General features: G+C 37.0%; 1 protein-coding gene across 5 annotated transcripts in view; it reads right to left on the bottom strand.

Moving 5' to 3' along the window:
• The window catches only part of OSTN (osteocrin), a 214,188-nt gene that overhangs the window by 19,300 nt on the left and 181,548 nt on the right, over nt 1–13,340 (bottom strand). For all 5 annotated transcript variants that reach the window (XM_047875753.1, XM_047875752.1, XM_047875756.1 and 2 more), the window contains one exon: nt 12,743–12,957. In XM_047875753.1, coding sequence (XP_047731709.1) covers nt 12,743–12,957 — 215 coding nt within the window. The remainder of the gene's footprint in view (nt 1–12,742; nt 12,958–13,340) is intronic.

Below are 13,340 nucleotides of genomic sequence, written 5' to 3'. Positions count from 1 at the left end.
GAGAGAGGGAGACACAGAATCGGAAACAGGCTCCAGGCTCTGAGCCATCAGCCCAGAGCCTGACGTGGGGCTCGAACTCACGGACCGCGAGATCGTGACCTGGCTGAAGTCGGACGCTTAACCGACTGCGCCACCCAGGCGCCCCTAATCTTTCAACAGCAGTACTAGTTATTTCAAAGTTTGTTATTATTGCTAAATATGAAAATATATATATATATATATTTTTTTTAGCATTTCTGGACAATTCTTGAAAAACACCCACCGTGTCCTTAAATAGTGATTGTTTCTGTTCTATTTTGTCCCCCTACACTCCCATTAGGTTAATTTATAGGTTACAATTTCTCATTCTGTTATCTATCTCTTTTGACATTCTGAAGTCATTTCCTTAGTCTTCTCATATGATGAATTTATTTATTCTTTTGCCAGATATAATCTGCTATTTCTTGCACTGTGTAGTCTTTTTTCCTTCAATTTATCATGGGATATTTTAGACATTGGCCAAATAGAATAGTATAGTAAGTTCCCAAGTATTTCTCAGTCTAAATCAACAATCAGCAATTAGGCAAATCTCGTTTCATCTGTTCGGTTCTCATTCCTGTACTATTTTGAAGCAAATCCAAAATAAGTACTTTTTTTTTTATCGTGTAATATTGGTTTCAGGAGTAGAATTTAGTGATTCTAAGATAAATACTTTCAATCAAATTTTTAAATGAGAATCTCTCTCACTTTTAATGTAACTGCAGTACCATTTTCATATTGAAAAGTATGCAATAATTACTTAAAATCATCAAGTAGTGCCTGCTCACATTCACAATTGTTTCTCACATAAATTATTTTTTTTTTTTTTTTTTTTTTATTTTTTTATTTTTTTATTTTTTTTTTTTCTGAAATTTATTGACAAATTGGTTTCCATACAACACCCAGTGCTCATCCCAAAAGGTGCCCTCCTCAATACCCATCACCCACCCTCTCCTCCCTCCCACCCCCCATCAACCCTCAGTTTGTTCTCAGTTTTTAACAGTCTCTTATGCTTTGGCTCTCTCCCTTTCTAACCTCTTTTTTTTTTTTTTTTCCTTCCCCTCCCCCATGGGTTCCTGTTAAGTTTCTCAGGATCCACATAAGAGTGAGACCATATGGTATCTGTCTTTCTCTGTATGGCTTATTTCACTTAGCATCACACTCTCCAGTTCCATCCACGTTGCTACAAAAGGCCATATTTCATTTTTTCTCATTGCCATGTAATATTCCATTGTGTATATAAACCACAATTTCTTTATCCATTCATCAGTTGATGGACATTTAGGCTCTTTCCATAATTTGGCTATTGTTGAGAGTGCTGCTATGAACATTGGGGTACAAGTGGCCCTATGCATCAGTGCTCCTGTATCCCTTGGATAAATTCCTAGCAGTGCTATTGCTGGGTCATAGGGTAGGTCTATTTTTAATTTTCTGAGGAACCTCCACACTGCTTTCCAGAGCGGCTGCACCAATTTGCATTCCCACCAACAGTGCAAGAGGGTTCCCGTTTCTCCACATCCTCTCCAGCATCTATAGTCTCCTGATTTGTTCATTTTGGCCACTCTGACTGGCGTGAGGTGATACCTGAGTGTGGTTTTGATTTGTATTTCCCTGATAAGGAGCGACGCTGAACATCTTTTCATGTGCCTGTTGGCCATCCGGATGTCTTCTTTAGAGAAGTGTCTATTCATGTTTTCTGCCCATTTCTTCACTGGGTTATTTGTTTTTCGGGTGTGGAGTTTGGTGAGCTCTTTATAGATTTTGGATACTAGCCCTTTGTCCGATATGTCATTTGCAAATATCTTTTCCCATTCCGTTGGTTGCCTTTTAGTTTTGTTGGTTGTTTCCTTTGCTGTGCAGAAGCTTTTTATCTTCATAAGGTCCCAGTAATTCACTTTTGCTTTTAATTCCCTTGCCTTTGGGGATGTGTCGAGTAAGAGATTGCTACGGCTGAGGTCAGAGAGGTCTTTTCCTGCTTTCTCCTCTAAGGTTTTGATGGTTTCCTGTCTCACATTTAGGTCCTTTATCCATTTTGAGTTTATTTTTGTGAATGGTGTGAGAAAGTGGTCTAGTTTCAACCTTCTGCATGTTGCTGTCCAGTTCTCCCAGCACCATTTGTTAAAGAGGCTGTCTTTTTTCCATTGGATGTTCTTTCCTGCTTTGTCAAAGATGAGTTGGCCATACGTTTGTGGGTCTAGTTCTGGGGTTTCTATTCTATTCCATTGGTCTATGTGTCTGTTTTGGTGCCAATACCATGCTGTCTTGATGATGACAGCTTTGTAGTAGAGGCTAAAGTCTGGGATTGTGATGCCTCCTGCTTTGGTCTTCTTCTTCAAAATTCCTTTGGCTATTCGGGGCCTTTTGTGGTTCCATATGAATTTTAGGATTGCTTGTTCTAGTTTCGAGAAGAATGCTGGTGCAATTTTGATTGGGATTGCATTGAATGTGTAGATAGCTTTGGGTAGTATTGACATTTTGACAATATTTATTTTTCCAATCCATGAGCAGGGAATGTCTTTCCATTTCTTTAAATCTTCTTCAATTTCCTTCAGAAGCTTTCTATAGTTTTCAGCATACAGATCCTTTACATCTTTGGTTAGATTTATTCCTAGGTATTTTATGCTTCTTGGTGCAATTGTGAATGGGATCAGTTTCTTTATTTGTCTTTCTGTTGCTTCATTGTTAGTGTATAAGAATGCAACTGATTTCTGTACATTGATTTTGTAGCCTGCAACTTTGCTGAATTCCTGTATCAGTTCTAGCAGACTTTTGGTAGAGTCTATCGGATTTTCCATGTATAATATCATGTCATCTGCAAAAAGCGAAAGCTTGACTTCATCTTGGCCAATTTTGATGCCTTTGATTTCCTTTTGTTGTCTGATTGCTGATGCTAGAACTTCCAGCACTATGTTAAACAGCAGCGGTGAGAGTGGGCATCCTTGTCGTGTTCCTGATCTCAGGGAAAAAGCTTTCAGTTTTTCCCCGTTGAGGATGATGTTAGCTGTGGGCTTTTCATAAATGGCTTTTATGATCTTTAAGTATGTTCCTTCTATCCCGACTTTCTCAAGGGTTTTTATTAAGAAAGGGTGCTGGATTTTGTCGAAGGCCTTTTCTGCATCGATTGACAGGATCATATGGTTCTTCTCTCTTTTTTTGTTAATGTGATGTATCACGTTGATTGATTTGCGAATGTTGAACCAGCCCTGCATCCCAGGAATGAATCCCACTTGATCATGGTGAATAATTCTTTTTATATGCCGTTGAATTCGATTTGCTAGTATCTTATTGAGAATTTTTGCATCCATATTCATCAGGGATATTGGCCTGTAGTTCTCTTTTTTGACTGGGTCTCTGTCTGGTTTAGGAATCAAAGTAATACTGGCTTCATAGAATGAGTCTGGAAGTTTTCCTTCCCTTTCTATTTCTTGGAATAGCTTGAGAAGGATAGGTATTATCTCTGCTTTAAACGTCTGGTAGAACTCCCCTGGGAAGCCATCTGGTCCTGGACTCTTATTTGTTGGGAGATTTTTGATAACCGATTCAATTTCTTCGCTGGTTATGGGTCTGTTCAAGCTTTCTATTTCCTCCTGATTGAGTTTTGGAAGGGTGTGGGTGTTCAGGAATTCGTCCATTTCTTCCAGGTTGTCCAATTTGTTGGCATATAAGTTTTCATAGTATTCCCTGATAATTGTTTGTATCTCTGAGGGATTGGTTGTAATAGTTCCATTTTCATTCATGATTTTATCTATTTGGGTCATCTCCCTTTTCTTTTTGAGAAGCCTGGCTAGAGGTTTGTCAATTTTGTTTATTTTTTCAAAAAACCAACTCTTGGTTTCATTGATCTGCTCTACAGTTTTTTTAGTTTCTATATTGTTTATTTCTGCTCTGATCTTTATTATTTCTCTTCTTCTGCTGGGCTTAGGCTGCCTTTGCTGTTCTGCTTCTAGTTCCTTTAGGTGTGCTGTTAGATTTTGTATTTGGGATTTTTCTTGTTTCTTGAGATAGGCCTGGATTGCAATGTATTTTCCTCTCAGGACTGCCTTTGCTGCGTCCCAAAGCGTTTGGATTGTTGTATTTTCATTTTCGTTTGTTTCCATATATTTTTTAATTTCTTCTCTAATTGCCTGGTTGACCCACTCATTCGTTAGTAGGGTGTTCTTTAACCTCCATGCTTTTGGAGGTTTTCCAGACTTTTTCCTGTGGTTGATTTCAAGCTTCATGGCATTGTGGTCTGAAAGTAAGCATGGTATAATTTCAATTCTTGTAAACTTATGAAGGGCTGTTTTGTGACCCAGTATATGATCTATCTTGGAGAATGTTCCATGTGCACTCGAGAAGAAAGTATATTCTGTTGCTTTGGGATGCAGAGTTCTAAATATATCTGTCAAGTCCATCTCATCCAATGTCTCATTCAGGGCCCTTGTTTCTTTATTGACCGTGTGTCTAGTTGATCTATCCATTTCTGTAAGTGGTGTATTAAAGTCCCCTGCAATTACCACATTCTTATCAATAAGGTTGCTTATGTTTATGAGTAATTGTTTTATATATTTGGGGGCTCCGGTATTCGGTGCATAGACATTGATAATTGTTAGCTCTTCCTGATGGATAGACCCTGTAACTATTATATAATGTCCTTCTTCATCTCTTGTTACAGCCTTTAATTTAAAGTCTAGTTTGTCTGATATAAGTATGGCTACTCCAGCTTTCTTTTGGCTTCCAGTCGCATGATAAATAGTTCTCCATCCCCTCACTCTCAATCTAAAGGTGTCCTCAGGTCTAAAATGAGTCTCTTGTAGACAGCAAATAGATGGGTCTTGTTTTTTTATCCATTCTGATACCCTATGTCTTTTGGTTGGCGCATTTAATCCATTTACATTCAGTGTTATTATAGAAAGATACGGGTTTAGAGTCATTGTGATGTCTGTATGTTTTATGCTTATAGTGATGTCTCTGGGACTTTGTCTCACAGGGTCCCCCTTAGGATCTCTTGTAGGGCTGGTTTAGTGGTGACAAATTCCTTCAGTTTTTGTTTGTTTGGGAAGACCTTTATCTCTCCTTCTATTCTAAATGACAGACTTGCTGGATAAAGGATTCTTGGCTGCATATTTTTTCTGTCTAGCACCCTGAAAATCTCGTGCCAATTCTTTCTGGCCTGCCAAGTTTCAAAAGAGAGATCAGTCACGAGTCTTATAGGTCTCCCTTTATATGTGAGGGCACGTTTACCCCTTGCTGCTTTCAGAATTTTCTCTTTATCCTTGTATTTTGCCAGTTTCACTATGATATGTCGTGCAGAAGATCGATTCAAGTTACGTCTGAAGGGAGTTCTCTGTGCCTCTTGGATTTCAATGCCTTTTTCCTTCCCCAGTTCAGGGAAGTTCTCAGCTATGATTTCTTCAAGTACCCCTTCAGCACCTTTCCCTCTCTCTTCCTCCTCTGGGATACCAATTATGCGTATATTATTTCTTTTTAGTGTATCACTTAATTCTCTAATTTTCCCCTCATACTCCTGGATTTTTTTATCTCTCTTTTTCTCAGCTTCCTCTTTTTCCATAACTTTATCTTCTAATTCACCTATTCTCTCCTCTGCCTCTTCAAGCCGAGCTGTGGTGGTTTCCATTTTGTTATGCATTTCGTTTAAAGCGTTTTTCAGCTCCTCGTGACTGTTCCTTAGTCCCTTGATCTCTGTAGCAAGAGATTCTCTGCTGTCCTGTATACTGTTTTCAAGCCCAGCGATTAATTTTATGACTATTATTCTAAATTCACTTTCTGTTATGTTATTTAAGTCCTTTTTGATCAGCTCATTAGCTGTTGTTATTTCCTGGAGATTCTTCTGAGGGGAGTTCTTCCGCTTGGTCATTTTGGATAGTCCCTGGCGTGGTGAGGACCTGCAGGGCACTTCCCCTGTGCTGTGGTGTATACCTGGAGTTGGTGGGCGGGGCCGCAGTCAGACCTGATGTCTGCCCCCAGCCCACCGCTGGGGCCACAGTCAGACTGGTGTGTGCCTTCTCTTCCCCTCTCCTAGGGGCGGGATTCACTGTGGGGTGGTGTGGCTCGTCTGGGCTACTTGCACCCTGCCAGGCTTGTGATGCTGGGGATCTGGCGTATTAGCTGGGGTGGGTAGGCAAGGTGCTCGGGGGCAGGAGGGGCAGGCTTAGATCGCTTCTCCTTAGGTGATCCACTTCAGGAGGGGCCCTGTGGCAGCGGGAGGGAGTCAGATCCGCTGCCGGAGGTTTGGCTCCGCAGAAGCGCAGAGTTGGGTGTTTGCGCGGAGCGAGCAAGTTCCCTGGCAGGAACCGGTTCCCTTTGGGATTTCGGCTGGGGGATGGGCGGGGGAAATGGCGCTGGCGAGCGCCTTTGTTCCCCACCAAACTGAGCTCTGTTGTCAGGGGGCTCAGCAGCTCTCCCTCCCTTTGTCCTCCAGCCTTCCCGCTTTCCGAGCAGAGCTGTTAATTTCTGACCTCCCAGACGCTAAGTCGCGCTTGCTGTCGGAACACAGTCCGCCCGGCCCCTCCGCTTTTGCAAGCCCGACTCGGGGGCTCTGCTTGGCCGGCGAGCCGCCCCTCCGCCCCGGCTCCCTCCCGCCAGTCCGTGGAGCGCGCACCGCCTCGCCGCCCTTCCTACCCTCTTCCGTGGGCCTCTCGTCTGCGTTTGGCTCCGGCGACTCTGTTCTGCTAATCCTCTGGCGGTTTTCTGGGTTATTTAGGCAGGTGTAGATGGAATCTAAGTGATCAGCAGGACGTGCGGTGAGCCCAGCGTCCTCCTAAGCCGCCATCTTGCCGCAACTCCATAAATTATTTTTTAAACAAATCATTTATTTGAATCAGTACTCCCCCAAATTGAGACTGGTTAATAAATGTCTTATTCTGCTTTAATCTTTAGGATCCTCTTTCACCTCTGTCTCTTTTTTTTTTCTTCAAAACCATGTAATTTATTTACCAGAGAAACTGGATTGTCTTGCAGTTTCCTATAATCTGACTTTTGCTGTTTTCATCCCTGTTGTGTGTCTCAAGTGATTCCTCTGTCTTTCATATTTCCTGAAAATCTACCTACTAGGAGGATCTAGAAGCAAAACTATTCTGTCTCTTCAGTGGATTTTTGCCAATTTAATATGCACAAGAAGAGTATATCAGTAAAGTTTTAATATGCCTTTTTCTTATGATAATGGGTGGAATCTTTTCATGTGATTTGCATCATTTACATCTGTTTTTTCAGGAACTATTTTTACCTCATTCTTGAGCATTGTTCTTTTTCCTCTCAATTTTTAAAAGTTCTTTATATATAATAAAGTTGTTAACACTTTGATGTAACTTATAAGCATTTCTCTAATTTATTATTTTTCTTTTTACTTTGCTTTATGATACCTGTAGCCATGGAAACTTAAAAAAAATGTAAACATCAAATGTATCTAGTTTTTCCTTATTTTTTTCCTGAGATTTTCTGGATTTTGCATCAGAATTTGGAACACTTTATCTCTGAACAGAACTCACCAATGTTTGCTTCCAGTACTTATATGGATTCATCTGTTTTCTCACTTAAATTTCTGATTCCTTTAGAATTTATCATAATGTATGGTTTGAGAAGGGATCAGTTTTATCTCTTTTTTCCATATCTCCAAGTCATTTATTCAGAATCTATCCTTTCACTCAGTAATATGTGAGGCTGCTTTTTAAATAAAGTTAGTGTCTATTTCTTGAATTTCTGTTCTGTTTTTGTTGTTTTGGTGGTGGTTTTATCTTTGGTCTATCCATGGGCTATTATACTACTGTAAAGAAAGGAAAATATTAAAATATTTAGTAGGGCTCTTCTTTCCTCTTTCTTTGGCATTTTTCTGTCTATGCTAGTTTCTAATTTTTTTCTAATTAATTTTGTAATCAATTTCTTTAGATCCAAAAAGAACCCTGATGGTATTTTTTATTGCAGTTAGGTTAAGTTTGCAATTTAACTTAAGAAGAGCTGCCATCTTTTCTGCTTTTGAGTCTTTTGATGCCAGTAACACAGTGTGAGCCTCCATTTGTTCAATCCACTGTTTGCATTTCAGAATTATTCTCAGAGGTTTCCTCATATATGCTCGTGTATGAACATTTTTAAAATTTTTATTTAAATTCCAGTTAGTGGAAATATAGGGGACAATTAGTCTCAAGCGTACAATATAGTGATTCAGCACTTCCATACAATACCAGGTTCTTATCAAAACAAGTATACTCCTTCATTCCTTCATCCCCATCACCTATTTCACCCATCCCCCCACTGCTTTCCCCTTCCCTGGTAACCACCAATTTGTTCTCTACAGTCAAGAGTCTGTTTCTTGGTTTCTCTCCCTCTCTCTTTTTCCCCCTACATTCATTTGTTTTGTTTCTTAAATTCCACATATGGGTGATATCAAATGGTATTTATCTTTCTCTGACTGATTTATTTTGCTCAGCATAATACTCTCTAGCTCCATCCACATCATTGCGAATGGCAAGATTTCATTCTTTTTTTATGGCTGAGGAAGGAGCTTTCTTTGCTAACTGTATGCCTAGGTACATTCCTATTTTAATGCAATTATAAATGAGGTCTATCTTCTATCTGACCTCTGCTGGTAATATAGAAGTACTATTAGCTTTCTGTATTTATGCACTTTGCATTTTAATCAAAAGGGTTTTGTTGTGGTAGTTTTTCCATTGATTATCTTTGTTTTCCAGTTTCTCATTTGTAAATAAAAATAATTTTACTTTTTTCTTTCCAATTCTTATGTCTCTAAATGTTTTCTCTTGTCTAAAGGCATTTCTAAATTATAGTAGAAATGATGGGTGTGGTTTTCCTATTCCTCGCTTTAGTAAAACTTCCCATATATGTCACCATTAGGTAAGATAGAGGCTTTGGGCTGAGGTGTACATAAATACTCACATATACACACACACATATGCACACACCATGTTAAGGAAATATCTGTCAGTTCTCATTTTGTTGTACTTTAAAAAATATAATAAATGCTAGATTTTGTCAAATGCTTTTTCTGCCATCTAAGGATATAATCATATGCTTTTTCTCCATTGCTCTATTTATATGATGGATTACATTAAAAGAATTCCTAATATTGAGTGACACTTTCCCAGAATAAGCCCAATTGGTTTAGATGTATTATATTTTTAAAGTTTTGGATTCTACTTATTAACTTCATATCTCTGGTTTTTGTACTGATATTTATAGATGACATGAATCTAAAATTTCCTTTTAAGAATGTAATGTTTATTATTTGAGGATCAATATTATATTTGTATCAGGAAATGAACTTAGAAAGTTTACTTTATTATGATCTGAAAAGGTAAGATAACCTTGGGATTATCTGATACCTTAGGATTTGATAAAATTCTCATATGAAAATATCTAGATCTACTTTCTCTTGGCAACTCTTTTAAAATAAAAAAAAAACTCCATGGTAATTGAATTATTTGTCTCTCTTGGGGTCAATGTTTGTAAATCATATTTTTCCAAAATTTTATCCATTTTCCAGGTCTTCAGTTTATTTGTATTCAGTTGAGCAAAGTAGTTCTCTTTTTAAAGATTCTCTGTTTTGGTGTTTCCATCTTGTCACTTCTAATTTTGTGAATTTACTTTCTACTTTTTTCTTAATTAGCTTAGGTTAACTAGTGGCTTGTATTTTTCTCAAGAAACAGTTTTACATTTATTTTTTATACACTATGGTTTGCTTTACAAACATTGATCTCAGCTTTTGTCGTTATTCTTACCTTCTGCTTTTTTTTCTCATGGCTTTTCTTGACTTACTTTGCTGTTCTTTCTAGATGTTTTTGTGTGTCATTTTGCTTTACTTCTACTTTTAATTTTTATTGGTATAATGATGATTTTTATCTGATATTTGCTTTATGTGCCCCTAATATTACATTTTCATTATTATTATCTTGAACAAAGCATATAATTTTATTTTGTATTCCTCTTTGGCCCAATAGTTATTTAATGACATGGTTTATACTTTTAGGTAAAAATGACTTCTTGTTTTCTAGTTTTGTTATTAAGTTCTAATCACACTGTGTTTCAGTCAGTGAATTTTTTTTAATATACTGTTTTTTAGAATTCCTAGAGGGTTTGTTTGTCACCTCAGATATGGTAAATTTTTTGAATACTCCATATGCACTTCAGAAGATGCTATATTTTCTATTGAAGTTCAGAGTTCCAAATAGATCTACAAATTCCATTTTATGGATTATATTGTATATGTCTTCTATAAATTTTAAATATATAATCAGCCTTGGATTTTAAGAAATGAATTAAAGTCTCCTATTCTTAATATGTTTCTTTCTATTTCCTGGCATTCCCTGTGGTTTATCTTTGATAAACATTGGTACACTCTTTTTAAATTTTTATCTATTTCTTTATTTATGTTTTTATTTCTTTTATTTTAGTTTATTTTAATGTAATTTTTCCTGGTATAACTTCTCCATTCTTTTATTGCCAACTTTTCTAAATATCTTTATTTTTAGTTGTGTATCTTAAATATAGAAAAGGGTTGGATTTCCCTTTATCAGCCAATCTGAAAATATTTGCATTTTACTTATTTGTTTAATTATTTTTAATGCTTATTTATTTACTTTGAGAGAGAGAGTGTGTGCATGCTAGCAAGTGGGAGTATGGGAGGGGCATAGAGAGAGGGAGAGAGAGAATCTCAAGCAGGCTCCACACTGCAAGCACAGACTACCAGGTGGGGCTGGATCTCATGAACTGTGAGATCATGACCTGAGCCAAAATCAAGAGTTGGACACTTAACTGACTGAGCCGCTCAGGCACCCCCAAAACATTCACATTTTAATAGAAAAGTTACATCGATTGACATTTATTGACATAATCAGTATTTTTTGAATCTATCATATTGTAAATGTTGTATTTATATATGCCAATATTTTATATAAAGTTTTTCAATACTCCTTATTTTTTATGCTCTTTTTTTTATAAGAAAGTTTTAATTTCTTTCTTATTTTTTAATATGAAAATCTTGGTCCTTGCTCTCTTCAGTTGTTTTCTTTTATTCTTCAGTAAAATATTCATTAAACTTAGTTTGTAATATTTTTTTCCCCTTCTTCTCCATGTTTCCAAGTAACTATTCGTAGTGATCACTTTGATTCTCAATTAATAGCCATGAAATAATCAAAATTCATTCTGAATTGTATATGCTCTCACTACTGTTCCTGAATTGTTAGATATTTGATGAATCTATATTGTCATACTATAATCATAGCACATGGCAATCTTTTCCCTGCAACCCTCATTTCTCTTAAATTATACAGTTATGGTCCCACCGATTCTTATGATGATATCTCTCCAGTCATTCCAGATGTCCAAAGAAACTCACTTAGTATCCTTCTCCAAGAAGTAAGTGCTCATGGAAACATTCCCTAATTTTTCAAACGTTTATAATAGTTTATTTGTAGCCTTTATATGTGAAAATCTGTTCAAATGAGTATTAAATACTTGCCAATCTCCCTTTATTTCTTGCAAGCTGAGCTGTGTTAGATAGATTATATCTCCCAATATAGTCTCCTCTTATAATACGTCCTAAAGATATTGTTAGGATGAAGCCTCAAAATGGATTATATGTATTTATGGTATTGATGCAATATGTGTTTAGTATATATGGTGTTTATGCTATTATAAATTTATATTTAAATATTTACATATAACATCTATATATTGATTTTTAAATTATTTACTAGACTATGTTGCAGGATCCAGAAATCAAAAAAATAACATTTATTAAGAGGCACAAAATTTTCTCCTCTAAAATTTCACTTATTCCTTGGATTTCCATGGCCTTCTTCATACATTTGTCTCTAAACATATCTCTTCTTGTTTTGCATTGTAATTCATTATAAGTATTTTCATATTTCTTATTAGTATATGATTTCTCTGAGGGAAAAGACTATACTTCCCTCCTCTTTTCCACCAGAACCCAACACAATGCTTAGGACATAAGTTGAATTAATTTATATTTGTTTATTTAAAATAGGGTCTGGATTTCAAAACCTAGGTGAGGGATTATTTTCTAACTACAGTAGGATAAATTACAGCCCTTAAGAGGTGATTTTATTTCTTCATGTAGTTCTGAGACTCTCAGAACATAAGTCCAGCAAATTGCATCCTGTATGCTGAGTCATGGAGCACAGCAAAGTCGTGGAATCATGGACAAATGTGACAAATCCTAAAACTCCAAGTAAGCACGTAAGACAGGAGCAAAGGACATGGAAATGAGTGCATGAAAAAGTGGGGTGCCAGATGATGAAATTCTTTTCAGGGTTTGCTGAGGAGTTTTCTTTAATCTTTTAAGCAATGGGAACATTTCACCAAAACACTTTTGTGTTAAATGATGCCCCTGGTAGCAGAGATCCCCCCTCACCTCCTAAACCTGTAATGTCTTATAATAACTATTTTACATGTGCATGCAATGAAATCTTCCTTAGGAAAGTATGACAAAAACATTCATACATACTGTAGCAGTCATTTTACTTTCTCAACAGTTATTTCCCAAATTAAGCTATTAAACTAACAAGTTAGCTAAAACATTTAATGTTTAGCTAATGTTTAGCTAAAACACTGAATGTAAACATTTAATGTTTACAAATATGTTTACCTCCAAGGTTTTCATCATCTTGTCTTATGTGGAATTCTGTTTCTGGAGTTAGAGTGGCAGGATTGAAAAATAAAAATGTTCCTTCTTCAAGAGTTCACTTACCTCTGTTTACCTTTATGATCGACAGAGCCAGCTGAGAGTCTGTCCAGGGGAGACCCAAAACCAGAGAAGCTCCTTTTCTTCTTTGTTTCAATTACATCATTCTCCAGAGACACAAGTTCATCAAGAAGCAAGAGTTTTGCTGCCAGGTTAGTGGCTGATTTCTCTTCCCTGACTGTGGGCGGTGACTGCACATCTATGACTCCAGAATCAAAAGCCTGTAGGGCAGGAGGGGGTGATTCCACTCATTCAGAAAAAGAAACCTCAAATATGTATAACCATCTGCCTTTGGCTTTTGCTACCTTTAGCTGACATGCCTGCCATGAAACTTGATTTCTTGTGGATTTATGCTCCCGAGAGAAAGACGTTTGGGAACAAAAATGCATAGAGATGAGGTATGTCCAAAAGCAATGAAAACAACAACAACACACACCCACACAGGAAATAAATAAAAATTTATAGGTCTGTCTCTAAAATTTAGTATATTAACTGAGCATTCTTTTAGACTCTTTCCCAGTAACAACTGCGTCCTTATCATTCCCATAGCGCTTTATCTATACTTCTTTCAACATTGTACGCATGACATTTTCTCTGTGTTAGA

The sequence above is a fragment of the Prionailurus viverrinus genome, chromosome C2, assembly GCF_022837055.1.
Source record: "Prionailurus viverrinus isolate Anna chromosome C2, UM_Priviv_1.0, whole genome shotgun sequence".
Lineage (NCBI taxonomy): Eukaryota > Metazoa > Chordata > Mammalia > Carnivora > Felidae > Prionailurus > Prionailurus viverrinus.
Note: the sequence above shows the minus strand (reverse complement) of the source record. Positions and strands in the feature narration are given on the sequence as shown.